The sequence below is a fragment of the Lutjanus erythropterus genome, chromosome 8 (genome assembly GCF_056507025.1).
Source record: "Lutjanus erythropterus isolate fLutEry1 chromosome 8, fLutEry1.hap2, whole genome shotgun sequence".
NCBI lineage: Eukaryota > Metazoa > Chordata > Actinopteri > Lutjaniformes > Lutjanidae > Lutjanus > Lutjanus erythropterus.
Window position 1 is genome coordinate 24,728,827 of NC_139324.1, and position 26,230 is coordinate 24,755,056.

Consider the following 26,230-nt stretch of genomic DNA (forward strand, 5'->3'; position numbering starts at 1 on the left):
ATGCTTACAAAGTTTTTCATCTGTATCTTATGGATAAAAAAAATCACAAACTTTGTAAGTAACCAACTTAAGTTAGTGACTGTACTTTTCACAGGTAGCTTGGTACAGCGAGGTACAGCTTGGCTGGATATGTTCACATCTTAAACTGTGAATTAAGGGTTTATTTCAACCAGACCTTGGTGAATGTTTGAGCAGTAGAAAGACGAGCCAAGATGTCTTTTTGAGTTTTATTTCGAGCTACCTTTGCTAACATTTATCTAAGACACTGAGGTGATTATGAAAAAGCTAAAAAACACAAGTGAGTAATTAACTTGAGGATGAAAAATCACTAAATTTGTAGGTGAAGGTAATGTTATTTTAGTGTTGACAGAAATTAAACAGACATACAGCTCGTAAAACTAATATATGTCACAACACAACAGAGTAGAGCCACAGTTTCATCATGACATTTTTGGTGAGTTTGATGTATCAAGCTTGAATGAAGATGATGAGGCTAGTTATCTAGCATTGCTAACAGTTATCTAAGACACTGAAGAGATGATCAAAATGCTAAAAAAAATACTGTATACAAAACAAACAGTAAACACTATTAACATTTACCAAGCTAAGCCTGAAAAGTGAAATAACTAACTTAAGGATGAAAAATCACTAAGGTTGTACGTGAAAATGATGTCACTGTAGCGCTGACAGGAAGTATACAGACATGCAGGTTTGTAAAACAGATGTACGTCACACTACACTGTGCAAACAGAGAGTAAAGCCACAGTTTCATCATGTGAAAGGATTCCTTCCCTTCACTAAAACTGATTGAAAATCAAATATACAGGTAGGCCATAAATGTAATGAAAATCAAAAGTGTGACCTGAGAAATGTGGCATTTTACCGTGGCTTGTTTGCCCTACAGTTTTCTTCTTCCTTAACTGAAATTCCCAGGTCTCGTCTCTACCCTTTTCCTTCTTCCTCCTCCTTTCTTCAGTCTCCTCAATTTGTGCTGGCTAATTGCATTTAGAGCTTGTATGGCGGTTACTAACTACGTTAACCTTAGGAGTCACATCAGGCAGAGACTATTTAAAACGCACCCCTATAGCGCCAGTTGTATTGTGGGTAATGCCTCAGGGAGGTGTAACCAATCACATTGGAGTCGAGAGGAAGAGCTCATCATTTATTGGTCCTACACTCTATTCAGCATCGCCCCACTACCCATTTCCAATACTGCCGCTCCTGTCCCCATTCCTCTCTTTTCCAATTTCCTCATCTCTGCTTCTTCGCACCATCCATCTCACTTTCTTTTCTTCAGAGCCACTCACTGCCAAACTTGATTTTTTCTAGTGTCACACATCTGAAGATGAACCTCTTCTTCCTTTCTTTTCTGTGGTGAATAAAAGAAAGGAGCACGAATGCTCCTGTTTAAAAATTCACCGAGGCTTTCGTTCTTCAGCTCTATTACTACATTACTACAGCACTGGGATCGGGCGACTGCTGCCAAATGCGGAGGCTACAATCTGTATATCTGCCAGCATGGTGACTCCTATGTGCTGTCGAGGACAGTGAGGGTATATGGGAGCTTCGTAAGTAAGAGCAGTGTGATACTTGTCTCCGCGAGGGCTTGTTGTTCTGCTAGCTGTTGGACTCCCTCACACACAGGCTGGTGCGTAGGATAAGGACAACCATGACGGCCATGTCAGGCTGTTGTCCTTTTCTTCTGCAATCTGATGTGTAGGAGGAAGTCAAACACACGCGCACACACACACACACACACACACACACACACACACAAACTCAAATGCAACACACTGAGCTTAGTCAGTCTCCAAGATCAGAGTATGGAGGAGTGCACAGAGAAACCACATGTGACCTTTGACCCCACAGTGCTTAACGAATCCCAGGTTAAATGCACGCCTTGTGTAACATTTAACCGCCAACGGTGGAGCACAAACAACACCTACTCCTGTACAAAGACACATAATCAAAAATGTGAAATTATATCTTTAGAAAAAGACTAAATTAAGCCGCTTCAAGTGAACCGTAATCATTCACCAGGAGCGACTCTCTTCTCTCTCCACTCGTCACACAGTTAGTCAGACTGTGGTGCCACTGCAGGAGGTGAAGGTTAATGAATAAATGTTGCCACCATCTTATCATTACCAAAAAACAAAAACAAACCAGAATTTATCCAAATGTTCACAGTATAACTCATGCCTTGATACTTTAAAACTCCACTGTCATTCAAAAACTCATAAGATACAAAAAAAAGCGCCATGCTGGTGCATTTATGTGGCATTTGAAAGACATATTCATTCACTATGGTGAACGTGTCAAGTTTGGTTTAATCCTTTCAGCTTGTCAAACTGTCAGTGTTGTTATTCATTTACTGTGGGTTGTCTATACTTATTTTAATATTTGTTTTTATATCTTTTTGGCATTATTTAATTTTAATATCACAGTCATCACCAATACTGCTATATTGTGACTCCACTAGCTAAAAAAAATTACATTAATTGATTTTTTTTGGACACTTGGGGGCAACAGAATGAAGCTGTGCACACATTTTATCAGCCTATAAAGTTGATGTGGTCAAAATGTTAGCCAACAGTTTCTTATTTACATATCCAGTAGACACAGACCACATTAGCATTTATATGAAAATGTGTTTCTGGCCACCTGATAAAAGCAAGTCCAATATTCCCCTTACTTTTATCTCAGTTTTCGGTCTCCACCAACTGCCAAGGAAAATTCTGGCTTGTTGGCTGCTAAATGCAATGTTCACCAGCTCGTCACTAACTGTCCGTCTGCTGCTTGGTGCTGAGCAGGTAGCGTACAGTCGGATGTTAGAGGGATTTTTTTTAACTGCCTGCAGCTGCTGGAAACAAGGTTGATGAGACCGGTGAGACTGAACCAAAACAGTTCAGTCGTGGGCAATAAAACCACAAACTGCACTTCCCTTCAGCTCTACAGGGCTTCATTGTGTTTTTCAGAGTTGTGTAATAATTATCTGTGGGGGTTTATTACTGGGAGATCTTAAATTCATTCTTAAAGGGATAGTTCTGATTATTTGAAGACGAGATGTATTGCGTACTTATAGATAGTCGATATATTACCAACAGTAGATATTGTCACCCAGAAGCAGAGGGAGGAACCAGCACGAAAGCTACGCAATACACTGCTGTGGACAGGGTCAGCAACAAAAGGGATTTTAGCAATTTAACAAGGCCGTCCTGAAAAATTTGATCCTACACTACACTTAGAATGTTTTCACCATTTTACCTTGCAGTCAGACAACATTTCTGATGGAAAACTGCTGTTAGAAAAGCCAAATCGAAACCCACCAATTTCCATAGGCAAATGAGTACTTTTACCTTAGAGAACACAGGAGATGCTGGTCTGTCATTGCCTCTGTTTGTTATTTTGTGTTATTGTCTGACATAAATGAATCATAACTAACCCTTTTAAACACCGAAGTCACACAATGACACAAACAAGGTAAAATTAATGGTTTCACCCATGGAGTCTGGTGGATTTATATAACAGTGGTTTACAGTTTAGAAAAGGCTGTCTTGCAGCAAAGTAAAGTGGTGAAAATATTCTAAATACAGCACACACTTAAAACTAATATTGATTTTTTTAGGTGAAAAGTAGCTAATATATGTTTTGCAGCTGACTCTCTCCAATAGGGTTGGGTGACTGGATAAATATATCGTCAATCAATCAATGATGGGCTGAATCCATCATCGGTTGTATTTTTGGGTTGTTTTTTGGGGTGATATTTATCATTTTATTTTGCTAACGTAATAGTCCGCAGAATGACAGCCACCGCTCTGCGCTGCGCTATCATCCAGCGGCACAGTACACACCCACTCAGCTGACCATGAGTGCGCTGAGCTGGATGAGTAGTGAGAGGCGAACAGCCTGCAGAGTCAGACTCTTCGCACTGTTTTCACACAGTGAATTAAGGATGCAATTCAACCAAAGCAGAGTTGGCGATTGTTGGAAAAGTGGACAGATTAACAAAGACGGTTTGGGTGAGTTTTACACGTTTTTATGTTTGAATGAAATGAATGAATGAAATTTTTCAGGGAGCCAGTTAAGGTCGTCTTAGTTTGGTATAAGACAAACTTGAATTCAGAAGGGGAACGGTTGTATTTCTCCGTTTAAAAAGGAAAATGAGTGCATGAATATTTAATTTATTGACACTTCGTGAGTTTAGAGGACAGGAGGAGGGAGGAAAGGAGGACGAAAATGTCGCCAGTCGCCGATTGATGGGCTGACAATGGTCATTTGGAAAATTTTAACATATTGCCTAACCCTACTGTCCACAGCTGCGTATTGCTTAGCCTCCATGCTGGTGTTCCTCTCTGCTTCTCCCTACTACACCGACTATCGATAAGTATTTCATATAAGCCCATATCAAATAATCCTGTGCTTTTTAAAAACTGTACTTTTAAATAAAACATATTAGTTACAGACCCTTTAATTACATAGGCTTTGGCCATACCCGTAATTTATTTATGGGTATGGCCAAAGTCGAAATGTCTGATTGAAACACCTTCCTTGGCCCCTTTGGCTTTACATTCAAAATTTTGGAGGAAAATAACAATGAAAACGTCAAATTTAACCTTTCTCTGTGTTGAAGAATAATGATTTCACTGCATCTCAGTGTCACTCTATGATTTAGTGGACATTATCCAGTATTTGTGCCATGATGGCCAATTATTCTTTTCACATGTGTAATATTATTGCACAGCCTACGGCAGCATTGGCACTTGGGCGCTGAGCAGAGCTATATTTTCATTAATCTAAGTTTAGTATCACAGAGGGTAAAAAAAGACACACACAGTTTCTGTCTGCTTATTAAAAAAATCATCTTGGACATACAAAGAGAAGCAAGGATCCATCTTTCCAGGCAACCAGCCACACGCACGGCTGAGGTGTCTGATTCCCTGTGACAGACAGTACAACAACTCATGAAAACACAACGTCACAGTATCGGGGAGAACGGTGTCCAGGTGCACTGCAGAAACTGCTCTCCTCAGGCGGCTGGTATTAAGTTTCACGTTAAAACCTTCCTCTGCTCTTTGTACAGAGAGGTAACAGTGGATGAAACACATCCCTGTGAGTAAGCCTTAATGCAGCACTCAGGGCACAGATTATGGCGTGGCCTTCTATCCCTACAATTAACCCAAACACCAGACACACACACACACACACACACACACACACACTCAGAAGGGCAGACAGGAGTCCTATGTCTGTCTATCTCATATCCTTCCTCAACATATTTCCTCCATAATGTTCCCCTGGTTGTCCTTTGACATCATCCTTGAAACAAGTATCCTCAAAGGAAGCACTGGCCAACATTTTTTTTTTGTACAACAGAGCAAGAGCAAATTAAAGAAACAGGCCAGGGCTGATGAATGGAGACAGACAGATGACAGAATGAAAGACAGGAGAACGAGGTAGAGAAGAGGGGTATGGGGGGGAGGGAGGACGAGGCATTGTTCGTCTGAAACAGTCCAAGGAGACGAGCAGCTGCCGTGGGACCGCAGAGGGACTGAAGAGCGTGGCAGAGAAAGGATGGGAGAGACCCTGCCGTGTACCCCTGACCTCTGAAAAGTGGGTTAAGAGGTTAAAGACACAGAACGGCTCAGATAACAAAGTCCCTCAACACCTCCGATCACACACTCTAACTCTCTCACGCACACTTCTATAAATACCGTGTGCTATCAGCAGTGCTGTTTTAAAGTGCCTGAGCCCTGACCCACATTCACATCATACTGCTCATACAAGGAAATACAAATGCTGAGTTTCTGATAATAACATTTACAGGGTTGTGACAGCATGGTCTTTTTCTTACCATGGTGAGAAAGCATCATATTCCTGCAGGTTATCAGTTTACCACGACTGCCTTAACAATTAATGGATTTCATTGACGCATACTGCGTAGCGTAGCTTCTTTAAGGAACAGGGCAGTGCGCAAGTGTCTGCAGCATACAAGTGAAGGAGAATGAGTGCCGCTGCTCATAGCGCAATGCACAGCACAGGTTACAGTAAGTCAGTTAATACATGCAGCAGCGTATGCAGCTGCAGTTATAGAGCTGCAATAATTAATCAATTAGAAATCTATTATTAAATTAATTCCCAACTATATTAAAACTGAATATCTTTAGGCAAAGCAAGACATTTGAGCACTTCATCTTGGACTTTGGAAAACACTCATCAACATTCATTTTGTGACATTTTTCCATTTTTCTGACCGAACAACTAATTGATCAACAATGAAAATAATCCTTAGTTGCAGCTCTAGTCTGTTATTTCCCAACTGTTGGAAAAGTGATGGGGTTAGCACCAAAGTAAGGTTACCATTAGAGTAATGGTAGTGTCTGATTGTATCCCTTTCAGAAGCTTTGTAATCCAGCTGTGAACTGCAGCGTCTTTTTTTGAAGATGTGGCAAAATAAATCCATGATCACAAGTCCAACACAGAATGTCATCTGTACTTATTTATCCATTTTTTCATTTTGAAAACTGTTGTTGTTGTTAGCACGTTGTTAGCCACCCACTGGCAATCCCAAAATGGGTTGAGTCTGTCGCCCAATCACAGGCTTTGTTCCTGGCTTGTGTGTGACAGCATTTATTCATAGATATATTAACGCTTCAATCCATTACAAGTCGTAATTCGATACTCGATTAGTCTGTAATCCTGGCTTCCAATCTAAATGCATCCCAGTGCATGCGCTTGGAAAAACGTGGACGCCCACAGAAAACAGATGCTCATAAGGCAAGTCTCTCAACTTCACCCGCACACATTAAAAGAGACTTTTAACAACACAAACACAAGTAAAAACTGTGAAAATTGATTTAAGGTAATGCAAGCTTGCTGCTTGTGTGTGTGCTTCCACACTGATGTGACATCCGGGATGTTAATGTTGGCAAACTCCAGCTGGATAAATCTTGCCCAAGTTTCCGACTTCGAACTTGAATGGCAGTTCTATTGCTCATTTCCATTTTTTTTCAAGTTCCAGATACAATGGACTGCTGCATAATACAGTATATCAACGTGCTGATCTCCCTAACCCTACAAAATAAATTTGCAGTGATGACAGTAATGAGCTCAAACCACAGTAAGCATCACATGACTGTGGTATTGTGGCAATGTGGTTATCGTCACAGCCCGAAATACTTATTTAATGAAAAACAGAGCCTATTGATCTTGACGGTTAAACACACACTGACTTTTGTTTCTGCAGCCTGACATGATGCAGACTCCAAAGTTCTGTGCTCACAGTGACACACTGAGACGCAACCGAAGTGCAACTGCCTGTAAGCATTTGGTTTGCACTTTGACCCTGAGAGGAAGGTCAGCCATGTCAGGAATAAAGGCATGAAGTTATGAAGGGAATGGAATCCCCGAACTATGGCAGCTGTCTTCAGTTCTGTGACTGGTGGGTAGATCTGTATACATGTCTCTGGGAGAAAGACGGAGAGAGATCATGAAGGAGTCAGAGTCTGTTTGAGACAGTCACACATCACTCCAGCGCGTTGGGTACATTATTGAAACAGCTTAGGGCAACGAAAGAATACAGTGGATGTTAGAAAGAGGTACTAGAGCTTGTGTGGGTGTGCGAGTGAAACCGAGAGAGATAGGGGAGTGTGCTTGATTTTCTTCGGTCTGAACAGATGGGACTTTGTGTGACACTGGAGTGCAATGCTTCCTCTCACGCCCCTTCCAACAGGGGCACAGATCACAGCTAGTTTTTGGACAGGCTCTGGTTATTGGTCTTCTTTTTAGTGGTGATCAGCCTGGTTGTCAGTGATCCGATACAAAGTGCGCCTTGGTTTTACATGGCACTGAGGCTGCCCCCTGACAGTCGATGAGCAGAATCATGAACTGGAGATCCCTCAGTCGAGCAGTCTCTCTTTTTTTTTTATTTGGCTTGCTGGCGGACTTATTGAATAAACTTTCAGCTTTTGTTTTTTAGCTGTGTCACTGTACACAGAGCACTGGAGCAGCATGACAGGCTGCAGACTTTACAGACCCCGCCTCTAAATCACCACAAAGTAACTGTGATGAAAGTGGAGAGGGGTGATAGATACAGAGGGCAGGTGGCGCGCTGCTGCAGCCTGACAGGAGAGACACTCCACAGCGCATTTAGACTTTATATGTGAACAACGAGCAGGAGGACACACACTTTTAGTTTCTCTGACTTTGTAGACGACAGAGATCACATCACAGAGGACGAGGAAGGGCATTAAAACATGAGTCTTACCGATAAACATCAGGGCTCAACAATAAGGATAGCCCGTATTACTGAGACAAGTAAATTTCCATTGCTGGGCTAGTAAATCTAGTGACTCACTTACACAACTGGGCAAGTAGCAAAAAAATACTGAACTATTTTGATTATCAAGTAATCGCTTAAGAAATTTTTCATGCAAAACTGACAGAAAATATTGTTTTCAGTCTCTCAAATACAGAGATTTCCTGCTTCTGTTTGTTTATTATCAAATTTAACTGAATATCTTTGGGTTTTGGAATGACAGAAAAATACATTTGAAGATGTTACCTTGGACTTTGAAATCTGGGATGGTATTTTTTTTTTACTATTTCATGACATTTAATAGATGTTGCAGTTGCAAACATTACAATCTAACTGCTAATAAATAAAACAACTTGTACAGGGGCAAGTAAAAACTGACATTGGGCAAGTAGATTTCTGAACCACTTGCCTGACTGGGCAAGTCAGAAAACAACATTAGCGTTTAACCCTGAACATACTCATGTAGAAGGAGGATGTAGGAGTTTAGTGTGGCGCTGAACTGGAAAAAAAGGAGCAAATCGTTGAATCGTCATATTTTACAGCTGAATCTGGTCTGACTGTTAAAACTCGGAGTCGGGTTCAGCCTTAGAAGACACCACATCCAAGTTCACAGCACATAGGCAGGGCAGCTGCTCAAGGTTGACAGGTTGAAACTGTCAGCATAAATTTGTTTGGAATAAATAACACTCTAGTTTTGATCCCCTTTGTATTTCATTAATATTATGTATACTGTATGGAGCATGTACTTAAATAAATGTATGTCTAATCAAATCGCTGGTGTTTTAGTGAAGGTCTTGGCAAAATACACTGAAGTTGCCACGAGCACTGCACCCGACGGCTCCTTAAAGGCAAGACTGACAGAGAGTGTGAGGGGTCAACAGGGGCTCACGGGTCAAATTTGTCCCACGGGAGCACCTAGCAGGTCAATCTGGCCCTGAGAATAACACCACATGCAAGAGAACTTAAACTCCTGAACAACAGTGCTACAGAGGTGGGTCATATTACATTAGCGCTCGCACTTTGAATTACCTCTGTGTCTGAAAGGTGCTACTAAACTTGCCTTGTTGTTCAATTCCAATCATGTTTGTGTATGTGTATTGCATATTGTGTCTCCTCAGGGTTTCCGCTTGTGCACTGCAAGCCCGGTGACCTGCTAGGGCTGAGCACTGGGGAATGTTTTTATGCATTTTAAATTTTTAAACTAAACTCTGTTATACAAGTAGAGAACTCCTTTGAGGAATAACTCGGTGCGTAGGTTGTGTGTGTTAGCAAGAGTGCAGTCAAGACAGAGAGAATGTGTGTGTGAGACATTATAGCTGTGAATGTAGCAGTGCACTGTGTGTTCAGTTCAGGCTGCTGGTGAATAAATGCAACAACTCCTCAAGACCGAAGTTCCTGCATCTTGCTTGCTGCTGAGCGGGGTCAGCTCCCAAGTTAGTGAGAACTTCGGCCCAGGCTCATTTAAGGTGGACTGATATTTCTGCACCTGAATACATGTGTGTCCTCAAGCTCTGCAAACTAGATGCCAAATACTACACAGGGTACATTTAAAGAATGGAGGTAGTTAGCTTGTGATCACGAGAGCTGCAGTGATTAGCCAATTAATCAGTAAGTCACTTGAAAGAAAATTAATTGCCAATGATTTTGATAATCATTTCTTTGTTGTCATTTTGCAAGCAAAAAAAATCAAAGACTTCCTGGTTCCAGCTTATTAAATGTAAAGATTTGCAGCTTTTGTTTGTCATTTATAAATAAATAAAATGAAATGAAAAGTCTTTGGGTTTTGGACTGTTAACAGGACCAAAGGTACAATTTGAAGACGTAACTTTGGGCTCTGGGAATTTCTGATGAGCATTTTTCATCAAGACATTTTATAGACTAAACGATTAATCATGAAAATAATCAGCAGATGAACTGATAATGAACATAATTGTTAGGTTCAGCCCTAGTGATGGCCAATTCAAAGGGTGATTTGGCTGATTACAATTTAATTATTATTATTATTACGTGTATTATTATAAACTATAATTTCTAATAATATATAACATTAAAATCTTATTTGACACGCCCACCTTTCTAATTCCCTGTCAGTCAAAACATCATTCATCATGTCATAAACCGTGTTGATCTAGACCTGTCTGTGTCTGCCACAAAGCTGCTCTGTTCCTGAGATTTAGCTAGCTAGTGCTAACTCATAAAAATCACATACACAAAAAAAACACTGTCTCCTCAGGTGACAAAAGCTCAGATGCATAAAATCTGAAGAGGCCCTGGCTGAATTAAACTTCCAAGTATGATGCAGCATATAGTCACGTCACTATTTGCTGTGGTATTGTCAAAAGGTTTTTAAAGACATCTTGCAAAGTGGGTGCCCTGGACATAAGCTAATGCTATTTGGGGACCTGGCATTAGAAGAGACTGAGAATCCTTGGGTGAGTAAACACTCATTGTTCAATTTATTTGTACAGAAACCTTTGAGTTGGTTTTGTGTTTTAACACCTTGATCACATACAACACTGGTACCTTTACAGCCACATGTGCAACTTCACCACATGAGCATCTGTGGTAACAACATGTGGTTTATCTGTACACAGGTGGTTTATCTGTACATCCACGGTGTATTTGTGTGTGTGCTTGGAGACTCACCAGTGAGGTTAGTGCGTGCACTGTAGGATCCCAGGTACCGCCCGTCTGTGTTGGGTGTGTAACACTCAAACAGACCCTGGTCCTTAGCCTGCACTTTGGTGATGTGGAGCACGGCTGAGTCGCGGCTCAGCCTCTCCACGTAGATCTCTTTGCTATTCACCCTCTGGGCATAAACGGCGTAGGCATAGTTCGGCTGAGCCGTGCTGACGATGCGGATCTCCCTGTCCGGCGCTGATGGTAGATACATGGACCACTCAAAGTCCTGCTCCACCCCCTCTTTGTAGCCCGTCACGTTGCACCAGATGGTCACGTGAGAGCCCTCGGTCCGTATCAGCGGTCCACTTTGCACCGTTACCACTCTCTGAGCCACGGCAACACCGGCTGCAGACAGACGTGGGGTGAGAGAGATGGAAAGAGACAGGGAGGACGGGGTGAAGGCAGAGGGAGAGGAAAGAGAGAACATGGGTTACAAAACTGCAGTTTAAATATTTAGCATTGGCAGAGTTTATGCACCCCACATCTCCCAGGAAATACAGAAACAACGTGACATGTGCAGCTAAGCATTCTGGAGAGCGCTTACCGAGGTTGAGGTGTGCTGCACATACACACGCTCAGCCAAACGCACGGGCGGCTTTTGAACACCCCTAACCACTTGAAACATTCACAGCAACTCTTTTTAACAGCTGAGATCCAATCACGCTCACTGCTATTACACACGCTTGCATGTTAACCCTTCACCAGTCGGGACGGCGCTGCGGCCGCACTACAGCGAGGTGAGAGGCAGCCACAGGGAGCCGAGGTGAGAGGTCAGTGTGAGGTGATACAACACAAGTTAACAGGCCGTGTGAAGTGTGTCAAGCTGCACAGGTAGTTCTGAAAAGGATAATAAACACTGTTCTGTCTGACGCATCCATAATCTTCTTGCCTAGCCCTCGTCATTGTTCTAGAGCAAGGAAGCGCACAGAGTACAGATTAGACCTCAACCAATAAATCAGCTGGGCTGATATATTGCCAAATATATCAATAGAAAAACATCAGTTGTCAACATCAGTTAAATCTTATAATTTATATGGATAAATTGCTTACATTTTCATGAATGAAATGCCAGAAGGTGCTGTTTAATACATTTTTACATACACTGTACTATTAGAGGTCAAAAGTGCCACTTGAAAAAACTGAAAGTAATTATTAAAGACAAACATTTGAGCCTTGTAAACATTTTCTCTGTTTTTCATATTTTAGTTCAATGGGGATCTGCCTTTCTCAATGCTGTTTTATTTAAAGGGATAATTTTGGATTATATGAAGTACTTCCCGTCAGCCCGTGTGTTACCAATAGTAGATGCTAGTTGACACGCCCCCAGTTACCCAGTTTGGACAAGCAGAGAGGTACACCAGCACAAAAGCTAAGCGATGTCCTGCTGTGGACAGGGCCCAGAGACAAAATGTATTTTAGCCTGTTGCAAACAAGGTCCACCTAAGAAAAAAATCATCATCACTTTAAGTGTCCACTATTCACACTATATGTCCACTATATACTATTCACAATACTTTCACTACTTAACTTTGCTGTCAGACAGCCTTTTCCAACCAAACTCCATGGACGAAATCAGTAATTTCACCTGGCAGAGCGTGGGAGTTGCTGTTAGTTTGTTTGTTTTATTGTGTGACTTTGGGGAATCCAAACCACCCTTTTAAAAACACAGAAGTCACACAATAACAAAAACAAACTAACAGATTGTGGCAGCGGTAGGACAGTTACTCCTGAGTCCTGCGTGGTAAAATTACAGATTTTTCCCATAGAGTTCGGTTGGTTTGGAGAGACTGATACTTGCTTTATATAACGGTATAACATTTATACTGTTATATAATGGTTTCCAAGCAGAAACGGCTGTCTGACAGCAAAGTGAAGTGGTGCAAATACTCTAAAAATAGTGTACACTTACACAAGTATTGATTCTTTTGGGCTGGACCTTTTTTAAGTGGCAAAAATACCCTTTGTTGCTGGTCCTGTCCACAATAGTTCATTGCTTAACTTCTGTGCTCTTCTCTACTTCTCCAAACTGGAGGCACGCTAGCCGCCTTCTACTGTATGTAATACACGGACTATTTATATGTACCTTGTCAAACAGTCCCTTTAAAATAAAAATTAAGGCAGTAGGTATCTGAGAGGCATAAACTTCAGAACACTGGTTTTGCAGGTTTTATATCTACGATAAATAAACAAAAAATTTCTATTGTGATCTGTTGTTCTTATTAAAACGAACCATGTAACTGGTGAACTGAATCACAAGCCATGTTCTCAGTATTGTCGCAAACTGAGAGTGGACTTCAGCACTAAACCCCCATAATCACAACTGATTATTACTGTTCTGTATGTTTCTTCTCAGCCTATATTTAGTCTGACAGCATATGTGAATCTCGCCTCAACCCCTTGCATGTACACCGACGCCCACACACACGCGCATTCACCCACACACACACCAAACACACACAGCATTCACCATTCAGGGAACAACTACAAACATCCCTCTCATTGGGGCCGGAGACAACAGAGCACTTACACATACCCCCCCAGATCCAGACAGAGCGACAAGTACGCTGTTTCCTGTCGGCACAAGCAACTGGGGATTGCAGCTGTGTTTGTGAGTGTGCGCGTGTGCAAGTGTGTGTGTGTGTGTGTGTGTGTGTGTGTGAGAAAGTCTTTAAGATGCTGTGTCTGTGGGCACAATGCTCAGCATTAATAATTCACCAGAACAGCTTTTTAACTTCAACATCCTCTCTGCTCTCATAGTAACTTTCTCTTACACTTCCACTACACCCCCACCTTTCATTCACTGTTATTAGCGTGAGTGCATTTACGACCATGTATGTGTATGCATATGCATGACTGTGTGTGTATGTGTGGAGCATATGCTTTATTTCCTTCCTGCGACTGGAGCTTGAGGTCTTTTGTAACTTTTCGATTCATGAACTAATAAGATCTTTACAAATCTGCGAAGTGTCCCTCCCATGAATGGGAGATGAATTCAGTCACAGTGGCATACCAAAGTGAAAATTGATTAAATCAATCATTCCTTAAGCTTGATTTCTCCTAAAAGACCCCCACGGGACTAATCAGGACATAAATTATGAATCTCTGCTCATGAATGCCATAACTCTTAAATTTAGACTTGTTAACCTTGTTATTAAGAAAGGAAAAGATTTTTATTTGGCCAAGTAGCACAATTATCTGCATATCAGCTGCCTCTACTGCAGGAAAATCTTACAATTACAGCAGAAAGAACATAAATGAATGTAAAGGATGGTAAACTCACTGTAATGTCCCTGAACCCTACCAGATATGTCCCTATAGGAGTATTACAGTAATACCACACAAGGCTTAAGATGATAAAATGAGTCTCCAAATGTATTCTGTAACAATTCTGCACGTATTAATATTTTCCTCACACACACTGCTTACATTTTTCATGCAGTCCTGCTGAATAATATAACGAAGCTCCTGCTTTCTTTACACAAATATACTAAACATATTCTCCTCTAAAGGTGTAGTTTGGAGTATTTGATGTAGGTTTGTACGAGGTACTTATCAGTAGTCAGGCATAGACAAGTACAAGCATGGAAGCTAAGCAATGTACTGCTGCGGTTATATGAGCCAAATATCACACTCTCCAAACCAACCAAACTCCATGGACAAAATCAGTAATTTTACCTGGCAGAGCAGGGGAGTTGCTGGTCTGTTGCTGCCTCGATCAGTTAGAGAAAAGGCTGTAAAGCACTGCAAATATTCTAAATATAGCGTCCATTTAAAATGATATTGATTTTTGAGATGGGCCTTTTTTAAGTGGCTATATACCTTTTGGTGGTGACCCTGTCTGCAACAGTACTTTGCATAACTTCTGTGCTGATACTCCTGTCTGATTCTCCAAACTGGGGGATGCCAACCGACATCTACTGTAGATAACATACTGACTATCGATAAGTACCTCATACAGCCCCACTTCAAAAAATCTGAACTATCCCTTTAAATTAAAAAAGGGGACAGACTGCATATTCCTTATCAGATTTCTGTCAATAGCTGTAGACAAACATGATTTGTTTGTATTTCTACATTTTCTAGATTTCTGATAAAGGTCTATTAAAGGTAGAATCAGTAGAATTAATCTGATCTGAGTTTATCATTGTGTCTCATTCCCAGGACATCAAATACCAGTGTTTTGGATTGGTAAAGCGTCCTAAGCACAGCAAAATGATGAGAAATACAAGCAGAGGACAGAATTTCTGCAGATACAGCCACCACCACACACTGCTAGCGGCTCATAAGAGATGATTGACAGGGAAGGGATTATGTTTTTCTGTCTATATATTGTTTTTTTTAAAGGAAAATGTTGCATATTATGCCTTTAAATGGCAAGAAAGTTCATGTTATCTGTAGCTTAATATGGCTGGCACCTTTCCAGGCCCTCTGCACATCTCTTTTCACCTGCATACATACTGCTGTACCACACTACTGTAAAACTGAAGGCCGTAACCTTCTAAACATTTGGCCACTGGCATTTAAAATCAGTTAACATAGGAAATCTGTTCACACTGCTCAAATTAAAAACTGAGATTGACAGAAAGTCCATGGTGAAGTGTGCTGACTGATGGCGTAGCATGTCATGGGATGCATTAGGTAAGAGGCAGCCTTCTCTTCTGACTCAGGCCTCGACTCCCTGTTTTTCGTCAGTGTGCTAATCTGGCGGCACCCAGTCTACCCACATTCAGCTCAGATCAGGTCAGAGCTGTGCCGCTGCATCACTGCTTCTCATGTTGCAGCTACTCATCTAGAACTGCTGGAAACATATTACTCATACATACCCAAAAAAAAAAACCCCACCATACTACTCATACAGTGTTGGTGCACTAAGAGCTTTCCTCCGCTCGCCTGTCTCCTGTCATCCTCCTGAAACAAGCTGCCTCCTTACTTCTGATTACTCTCACTCCCTTCCTCCCATCATCAATCCTTCCCTCCGTCCTGCCCCTCCGCTCTCCTCCTCTCTGTGTATTCCTGTCTCTTCTCTGCGCCTCGCGGTTCTCTGCGTCTTTTCAGGCAGGATTTAAGCAGCTCTGTGAAACTTCAAAGTGCCCATCGCTCTCCAGGCTGTTTAGAAAGGCTGACAATGACATACCAAACCCTGCAGACCTTCAACTGATCGCTCTATCCCACCAACCTTCCACAATAATCCTGCGCCCGCAACCTCCCCCACTACTTCACCTCTGGCTGCGCCGCCTCGATCGCAGAGTGCCCATATTTTCTCAACGAGGCCTCAGATTTTCTATTATTAACACTCATCTCCATCTCTGCATACCGCGAATGTCTTGCTACCCCTCTCCTCCTCCTCCTCCATCCCTCCCTCTCCTATGTCTCATCGCTCATCTTCGCTGCCGGTCTTTGCTTCCCACACACAGCTTGTTGACTGGACACGTCCCGTGTCAGACGGTGGTGAACGACCACGGACAAGCTCTCTAACTGACCTTCGGCTGGAGCATGCAGAGCAACGGCTGCAGAAGACTCCAACACACACACATATACATGCACACACATTTACACATACACACACAAACACAGAAAGCTGCAAAGAGGATTATGCTAAGTGGAAGGGGGGTTAAACACTAATCCAATCATTTGTGGCCAGTGTCTTATTCTCAGTGGAAACAGCAGCGAGGCCACTAGTATTCATGCCTACCAGTAACATCATCACTCTTCTATGACACAGGATAATTATACACCTAGAAAGGTGTATAATAAAAACGCTGCGGGGTGTAAATAATATAGAGGACATTCACAGCGGTGTGAAGATGTGCTAATGTGGAGATCTGAGCTGTCCATCACCTCTTCTCACTTTGCTTTTCATTCCTCATTACACTCACGCACACACACCAAAACTGAAGTTGACGTGTCAGAGAAGGGTGAGCAGATACCTTACCTCAATAAAGAATCATCAACTCAAGTATCGCTACTATAGATGCCATTCGACATGCACCGAGATGAGGGAATTAAAGAGAAGCACCAACACAGCTAAGCAATGTACCGTTGTAGAAGGGGTCCCTCACAGTATTATAGCCACTTAAAAAAGTCAGCTCAGGTATATGCTGTATTTTACTGTCATTGTGTATACCAAATATCACAAACAAAAATCCACTGGAGAAATCAGTAATTTTACCTCACTGAACACGGGAGTTACTTGTGTGCTGTTGCCTCGATCTATCAGTTTGTTTGTGTTATTGTATGACTTTGGCATTTTAGAAGGAAAGTTTGGATTCTCCAAAATCACACAATAATGCAATAAAACAACCAAATCAAGGCCGTGGTAGACCAGAATTCCCACGTTTCTGCAAGGTAAAATTATTGATTTCATCCGTAGAGTTTGGTTGGTATGAAGAGAGCGATAGTTGGCTTATAGCAGCAGTTTCCCATCATAAAAAGCTGTCTGATGGCGAAGTAAAACAGTGAAAATTTTCTAAACATAGCGTACACTTGAACTGATATCAATTTTGTTTAACTGAACCATTTATAAGTGGCTAAAATCCCCTTTTGTAGCTGAAGCTGTCCACAGCAGTTCATTGATTAGCTTCTGTGCTGGTGCTCCTCTCTGTTTCTACAAACTGGAACTGTGCCAAATGACATCTACTGTCATACAACCCAACATCAACTAATCAGTGATTTTTTAATCCAAACTATTCCTTTAAGTATAGTACTGCTAGCAAAACTAAGTCTTACTCAAAAACTCAGTCTCCCTCTTCTATATTTTACACACTTTTAGTTAGAGTAGAGAAACTGTCTGTGAAAATAATGTTTTATTGCCATCTTCCAACAAGAGTATGACATTTTATCATGCACACACTTCTTCATGCATAGACTCTCTGCTTCTCTACTGCTGCTCTGTGCAGCAACGGGTCACACACACATACACACTCGCACTGCAAGAATGAGGAGCATCATTTATTTCCCATGCATGCGATTAAGTGATTAAAAGTGACAAGTAAAAAAATCTTTGCTTGGTAAATTATTTGGTGGGAATGAACATAAACAGAAGTGGCCAATTAATGATGCATTCACCTCATAAATCATGACACACTGCTCTGCCTTGTGTGATAGTAGATAAACAGCTTTTATAGGCCCTGAAAACCTGTTCTTCTGATCAGCTTCTTACTGTGAACAAATCGACAGGGTCCGTCGTAAAACAAAAATATATTCTGCTAATGTTGGCAGAGTTTTGGTTATTTTACACGAGAGATTTCTGTATTTGTTTTCCTCTGTGTCCTTGTCACTGGTTTTAAGTGCTGAAGTCATGAATTTCCGAGCACCAATCAGAATTTACCAGCATTTTAACCAGACTCTGATGACAGTTGTGAGATGTTTGCTAGGTCACAAGAAAATCTAAATAAGGCACACACACACACACACACACAGTGCTGGTGAAGCAGATTAGCTGAGTTTAAACTCTTAATTAATACTAACTAATAATGTTATTTTCCTTAACTTAAACTCTAAAGGCCTCCTCACACGGGGGAAATGAAATGAAAAGTTTAAGTCATGAATAATTCATCATAAGGAGAAATATTTAAGATCTAAAAAAGTTTTTTGGGGCTTTGATAGTAAAACAAATCGGTAACTATATCAATACTTTTGATTTTGGCGCTGGTATCTCTTGAGCTCACATCAAAACCAAATTTTGTGGTATTTCCCACCCCTGAACAGCAAGTCCTCATCCTCGAACTTTTCGACAAAAACTTTTGGGGGAAAGCTGAAATGCAAGGGAACTGGAGTAACTCCAGCCTGTGAAATATGAATTAATTATGAACATGCTTGCAAGACATAAAAAAAAATGGACCTAGTCAATGTCCCATCTCCCCAAGGGAGGTTCAGACTCATCCCACAGATCTAAAATCTTGTGAAGATTGTCAGACAGCGAGGTAGCGATGAGAAAAGGAAAGGATGCCCTGGTGAGAGGAGAAGAAAAAGAGGAAGAGAGGGAGGAAGCTAAAGAGAAAACGACAGCTGCCTCCAGGGGGCCGAACACCACAAAAACGCACTGAACTAAGTGAATATACAAGCGTACAACTGACTTATGTGCCGCACATATATGCGTGATGTGAGAGAAATAAACGCTGGCGAAAGATGAAGCACATAAGAGTATTTTCCTCTCCCCACTTCTGAGCGCTGGTTAACCATTCTCCAAAATCACTCTGCGTCTTTCTCCCTCTAGGCCCCTGAAAGCATTTGACCCTGTTAACATCATTACCAGAGAGAGCACGAGTGCGATGGAGACAGAGAGATTCCAAGATGAGGGAGGAAAACTGGAGGGAGAAAGATGAAAACTGGAGAGAGAAAGATGAAAGCACTAGAAAGAGGAGACATGTTCATGCAAGTGAAACGTAACCATTTAGAGAGGATATGGACATGGCTCCAAACGGATTCTGTGTTTCCTGAAATCATGCAACAAAATAAACCTGCATTTGCTTTATTATATTGCAGCATACATGATGATTTCCTTCATTTCTTCTCATCTTTTTCAGTTAAATTTCAGGGTTCCTACACCTTTTCCAAAGGCAAATTCAGGCATTTCCAAGGCGCATCTTCTTGCACCTCACAGCTATGGTAAATTACATATTTATATCATACACTCAAAATGATTATTCCACTTTTTCATCACATTAAATCAAATGATATAGTGGCATAACCAACCAAACCAACAATGAAGGGTGGCAAATTAAAGGAAAGAGTGTCATAACCTGGCTGAGCACACATACAAATAACAAAAAAAAATCACTAAAAAAATAATGCCAATTTCAATCAAATTTGTACTGCTTGACTTAATGATGGCCTACACCAGAATGTGAATAGCAGACTGAGCTAAAACACAACAAAAGAAGTAGGCTATTATCTGCACAGAGGTGAAACCAAAACACCCAACGTAAACATGCAGATATTTCATGTGATCCATAGTAAGAGATGATGACAGGACAACAAAGAGGGAAATGAAGCTTTCCAAACTATCTGTACAGTAGGGATGTTCCTGGCGAAAATTTCCTCACACTCAAAAACTGTCATACCACATGAGTTAAGAGCCATTTGAAGACATTAAGGACATTCTTCAATGACCAAATCTTATTATAAATGCCACTGAGATGTGTGACTTTTTGCACCGTGCATTATCAACATTGCAAATTATACCACAAAACATGACACTAAACACATTATCTTTTCAGACTGAGCAGGATCACCAGGTCTGCAGGTAAACAACACCAGCTGCCTGTTCCTCTTGCAGGTCAATGTCCACATCTGCACTGAATGTGATTATACATTGCTCTGGTCGAGTGGTTATATGCCACTTTATTCTGACACAGACATCATACAACCTTACTTTCAGCTACTAGATTAAAATACTGACAAACACTTAACCGGAGTTGTACATTAATTAAATATCTCATGTTTATTTTTCTATTTTTTTTTTTTTGTTTGAATGTTTCTTTCTTTAAAGGTACTAGTATCCCATCTGTCCAGGGATCAGCCGATACACAAAGTTTAGGTATCTGAATCGATATCAGGAAGGAAAAAGGAAAAGTAGTAGCCGACCATCTCTAGTGGAAACTTGCTCACTTGTCCTCACAGGAGTGAATATTTGGCTGCTCGCTCATTGCACACCACACTGGGTGAGCATTTCATCCTAATGTAAACCATGTAATGGAGTGATGAGAATCCCCACTCTTTCTTCCCCGTAGCTTTTCTCAGATTCTTGGATCTTTGATTGATGGGCTCCGGGCAGCAACGAATATTACAATTCAGGCCTCACTCTCTTGCTCTTTTTCCACTCCTTGTCCTTCTCCTGCGGTGATAATCATCATCTGAGTCTGAATGTAGAAATCAGTGTAGCAGGGCTGTCATTAACAACCTCTGACCCTTTTGCCAGCTTCAAAACCCTCAACAAATCCCATATCCACCGCGGGATTCATTCACTGGGATGTCTGAGGGAGAGTGCATAAGAGAAAGCTAAATGATTTTCAGCGTTCACGGGAAAACATTCTAGCTGCTGGAAGCCTGTCAGCCGGGAAACAGGTGTGACACTGTGTGTGAGTGTCTGACATTGAGAAATACAGCGAGAAAGGGAGACTAAGTGTTCTAACTTCCATTAGCGAGCCAGTTAGACAGGCCAGCAGGCCGCTCTAACAGCTGACAAACAGTTACAGCAACTGCCCATTACATCCACGCAGCTCTAATCAGAGCAAGAACAAGAGAGTACAGGAGTGTTCAGAGTGGGTGGATGAAGCAGATGTACTGTAACTCACTACTTTATCTTTGTGGGGCTCAAGCAAAAAGAGCCAGGCAGTGTCAGCGGTGCATATGCAAGGAATTTTGTGAGAGTTTTTGAGAGTTAGCACTGTCGAGGAGGATTCCCTGTCATACTTTTCACAGCCTTGTAAAGCAGGCAAAATAGCCAGAAGGCAAGAAAGGAACCAAACATAAAGAGACAGACATACACGTATTTAGGCTACCTCTGAGACTCCCACTATCTCTAGCTGGAGTTTACATGCAAAATCTTTATCTTGCATAGCTCTGCTGTCTGCCTCTGAATCGCAACTGGGACGGAGCTGTTTCAAAAAGATAGTTCGAAATTTTAGGAAATGTATTTATTCACTTTCTTTGCCGAGAGTTAGATTAGGAGACTGATACCACTCTCATGAGTGTGTACTAAATATTAAGCTGCAGCCAGCAACTGGTTAGCTTAGCTTATCATAAATAGCGGAAAGAGTGGAGCATAGCTGTCTTGGCTCTGTCCAAAGGCAACAAAGTCTGCCTACCCGCACCTCTTAACCTCATTAATTAACATATGTCTTACTGAGGGTTATGTATGAGATGATTTCTTGGCTGGCGGTAGTCTCTGCTGTTAAAGAGTAAGTTCTGTATTTTTGAACCTGGACCCAATATTCCCATGTTTTTGTGCCTGAGTCACTAATGGGGATGACAATTTTTGAAACTGGTCCAGCATTGAGGGAGCTGGCAGAAGTGAAACTAAGATACAGTGAAAACCCTACGAGCAGCTGCACTCCATCAAAGTAAGTCCATTAAGAGCGCTTGTTGTTTTCGCCTCTGATAAACTCAGACTGTTTTTCTAAGTGTCTGACAGCATTGTGGAAAAGTTCATTAAAGAGAGTAAAATTCATCTTGTTTATCTGAGACAGATGTGTTATTACTTCCTTTACAAAAAACAAAATTTTAACATTGTAATCATCATTTTCATTCAAAGGTGAAACAAAGTAAAACTCACCAGAAGTGTCTTGGTTTGTCTTTCCATTATTCCAATAATCACCAACTCTGCTTTGGTTGAAGAGTTTTGTAGAGTTTTGACAGGGAGGTCAGACATGTACAGCCAGAATATTTTCACATCTACTTTGGTGAATTAAGAGTTGGTGACTGTTGGAAAGATGAGGCAAGATGTTTTTGGTGAGTGTTATTTTGTTTCTGTTGAGTTTTAATAAGGACGGTACTGATGATGAAGACGATACTTAAATTAGTTTTACAAACAGGTTTGTTGAGAGGAATAAAACAGCTGTTTCTAGTTAAACAACATGTATCTTCTCTCTGGTTGGATCCTTTCCATGTTTTCAGAAACATCTGATCCCATCAGTGGCAAAACAAGCACTTTTAACTGACTTACTTTGATACTGCGTACTTGCCCAAAGGGATTATCATATAGCTCAGTTTCGATTCTGTCGGCTGCAGCGCTCTCGCTCAATACTGGACCAGTTTTAAAAATTGTTGCCCCCATTAGTCAGTTAGACACAAAAACATGGGGAAAAGGGTCCAGGTTAAAAAATACCTCTCTGTTGTCATTTATGCTAAGCTAAGGTAGCCAGCCGAACAGCTGTTCACACAGTTATTTTACAACCGTAAAACACGAGACATGAGTTTTTGCTTCAAGTTTCATGTCAGTCAAGTCCATGTCGAGTCATAATCTCCATTTTTGTGACTCGAATGCGAGTGTACAGCTCTGGCCTCCTGCTTCCTGTCACACCTGGGTCATGCTGTCCTCTGCTCTCTCACTATGCTAACTAGTCCTAATTTATGGCCCCCCTGGGCTACAACAGTCATGACCCCACCTGCGCTGTTGCTCATAACAGCTGGTGAGAGCAGGATGGAAACAACAGGGTTTTTTTTTTAAGGCTAATTCATACTTCTGTGTCAGTGTGTTACTGTACACTGCAGGAGTCTGCGGCCCCTACACTGTAAATGTAAATAAACGCAGGGGCTATTGCTTGCTTAGCAGAAATCTGATTTTATTTTTTCCATGTGGGCTGATTCATATTTTCTCCTGTCCGCTTCCGATGCTGGTGGTTCTTGTCAATAGTGTCAACAACATGGAGCAGATCATAATCTATCCTTCTCTGCTGAGCAGCTGCCTCTTCATCCTCCCTCCCACTCCCTCAGCTGCTTCTCCTTCCTGTTTGACCACAATGGAAAATAGCTTTTGAGTTTTATTGTTTCATCCCGAGTGATCATTTGAAACACATAATCAGCACGCAGAGATTTCTCTGAACCTTTTAAAAAAACATTCTCATCAACATTTCAATCAAAACACTCATCTGTGATGCCAGACTAAACATATTCCCTCTCTTCCAGTAAAGCTACTGTTTATCAAATGCTGTGTGTTGCGTTATCTGTCTGTCCCTCAGCATAGAGGTGAGGGACTGTGAATGTGATTACTTTCGAGCTTTATTAAAGAATGATTACATGACTCTGCTACTTAGCTTTGCAACAGTGCAGCTGACAGGGAGAACCTGTGCAGAGCTATAACTCAGTTACTACATCACAGTCACATATGGCACAGCTACAGCGGCATTTTGATGTATAAATGTAATTAAAGCCTAAAATTTTTGTGTTTGTTTGAAAATAGTACCAACTCAAGTCATAAAGCTGAGTGATGCCACACACACAGCATCAGTTATTCATGAAACAAAATCAAGCTTGATATTCAGGGGTCTCCAAACTTTTTTAGCTCGCAACCCAAAAGTACGACTGCGACAATAAACCTGTGATGACAATATCACGGTCATGTGATGCCTACTGCGGGGTGGTTCAGTTAACACATCTATGGATCGGTGCCATCGCAGACAAGTCAGGAGCGCAGCCTCTGATTGGTTGACAAGTCAGATATACAGCCTCCTATTGGTTTGACAAACTAAACCAAAGGCATCTTGAGGTTGCCACTTGACAGCTAACAACAACAACAACAGCTGTTTTCTAGATGGACAAATGGATAAACAACTACAGTCATTCAGTGTTGGATTTATCATTATGGATTTATTTTACAAATTCTCCAAAGAAGAAGCTGAAGTTCAACGCTGGATGATTCTGAAAGGGATACAACCGCACTGCAACCAGCATTGTTATGGTACAATGCTAGCATTAGCTTAATGTTAGCCTTTCCTGCCAAGCTTACTTGACTAACTGCTTTAACTTTTCCAGGAGGTGGAAAACAACAGAGACTAATAACAAATACATTTCTGGGTAATGAGAAGTAGGGCTGAACAATTTTGAAGAAATATCTAATTGCAATTATTTTAACTGATATTGCAATTACGATATGATTTGTGATATCAGAAGAAAGGATCATTTTTACATCATTATTCTCATTTTCATCGACAAACACATTAAAATGATTATGGTGTGCTATTTTTTCAGGAAGCTGTACCAAACAAAGACGTTTTCTGCAGTCTAGAGAATGATGTGTTGGCCAGGACACCTCTGCAGCACTATAATACGTTTAGATTTACGTTTGAGTGTAAACTGCAGTGTTGATTAATGTGCACCTTCCCAAGTAAGTAAGTAAATTGAAAAATATTCATGGAGTATTCTGTGCATGTAAATGTAGACACTGATATAGCTTGCATTAGGGCTTCACAATTAATTGAAATATAATTGAAATTTCAATATGGCCAAGTCAAATATCCAAATCGCAGAACCCTGCAATTTTTTTGATAAGACAAAAACGTAAAACAAAACAAACAACAAAACAGTGTTATAATGAAGCGCTGTAGTGCCACAGAGATGCTCTGGCCTACAAACCCAAACAAATCATAATTTTATTATAAATTATTATCCCCACTAACTGTAATGCATATCGCTGTCAGTCAAAATAATCACAATATGACTTTTTTTTACCATATCATACAACCTTAGTTTGCATACAATGCACAGTAGATGCAGTCATGTCAAATCTACAATTCTCTGGGTCACTGAGAGGCTGGTAAACATTCAGTGTGGCAGATGTTTACAGTTCATCTGTATATGATGTACATAAGATGTGGCAGGGCTGTCTGTGAGCCACATGTAAGTGTTTAGGTTAGTGGTTAGAGGTGCCAATCATTGTTTCATAGAGAATGAGACCATTATCACGTCCACCATTTACGGTATTTCTGTGTTTAACAGCGTGTGAGACAAAAGGGTCGCAATGGGGGACAGAGACAAGTTGTCAAAAATGGTTGATTCATATTAGCCCATGCACACACAGGCGCACACACACACACACCCCCAGAGCATTAAGTGCCTCTATCTACTCCCTCCACCAAATCCATTAACTCTATAAGGACACCTGCTACCCCACTAACCTCATCTCCCCAACCCCCAGTCCTAACCAACTTCAACCCCCCCTCAAACGCACACACACACACACACACACACACACACACACACACACACACACACACACACACACAGTCACATCCCCCACCCTGTCTGAAAGACAAAGCACTGTGGGTTCATTTCTACCCCAAACAAAACTTACACACACACACAAACACACACACACAGATTATGCAAAAAAACTTCATAATATCCTGTCATAAGCAACTGCCGAGTCGACTGAATGTTTGCGTTAATTGTTGTAAAAGAATGTGAGGCTATAAAAACACTCCACTATCTTCGGTCATTATCCATCTTGTGCTTGTGCACAATTAAGCCCGACAGCTGTATCTACTTTATGTACAGTGGTTAGTTTTTGTGTGACTGGCAGCTTGCTATCAGTTCCCACGTTTGCGCATTAAGCTGTAGATTGGAAAGGAAACTAATTAACTATTAATTAGTCTACTTCAAACAGACTTTTTCTGCCATTGTCAGTCATTTTGCCTTTCAGGCAGTAAAAGACATGCGCTTGTAAATTCATGCATTTATGCATAAGCAATTACACATAAACACACACATGCATCTCTTTGGTTTTAGGTGTAAAAC

The 26,230-nt window shown here is 41.2% G+C and overlaps 1 protein-coding gene across 1 annotated transcript in view; it reads right to left on the reverse strand.

Moving 5' to 3' along the window:
• Positions 1-26,230, reverse strand: part of igsf3 (immunoglobulin superfamily, member 3) — a 118,032-nt gene that overhangs the window by 76,745 nt on the left and 15,057 nt on the right. Inside the window, exon 2 of the mRNA XM_084725002.1 lies at positions 10,961-11,341. Coding sequence (XP_084581128.1) covers positions 10,961-11,341 — 381 coding nt within the window. The remainder of the gene's footprint in view (positions 1-10,960; positions 11,342-26,230) is intronic.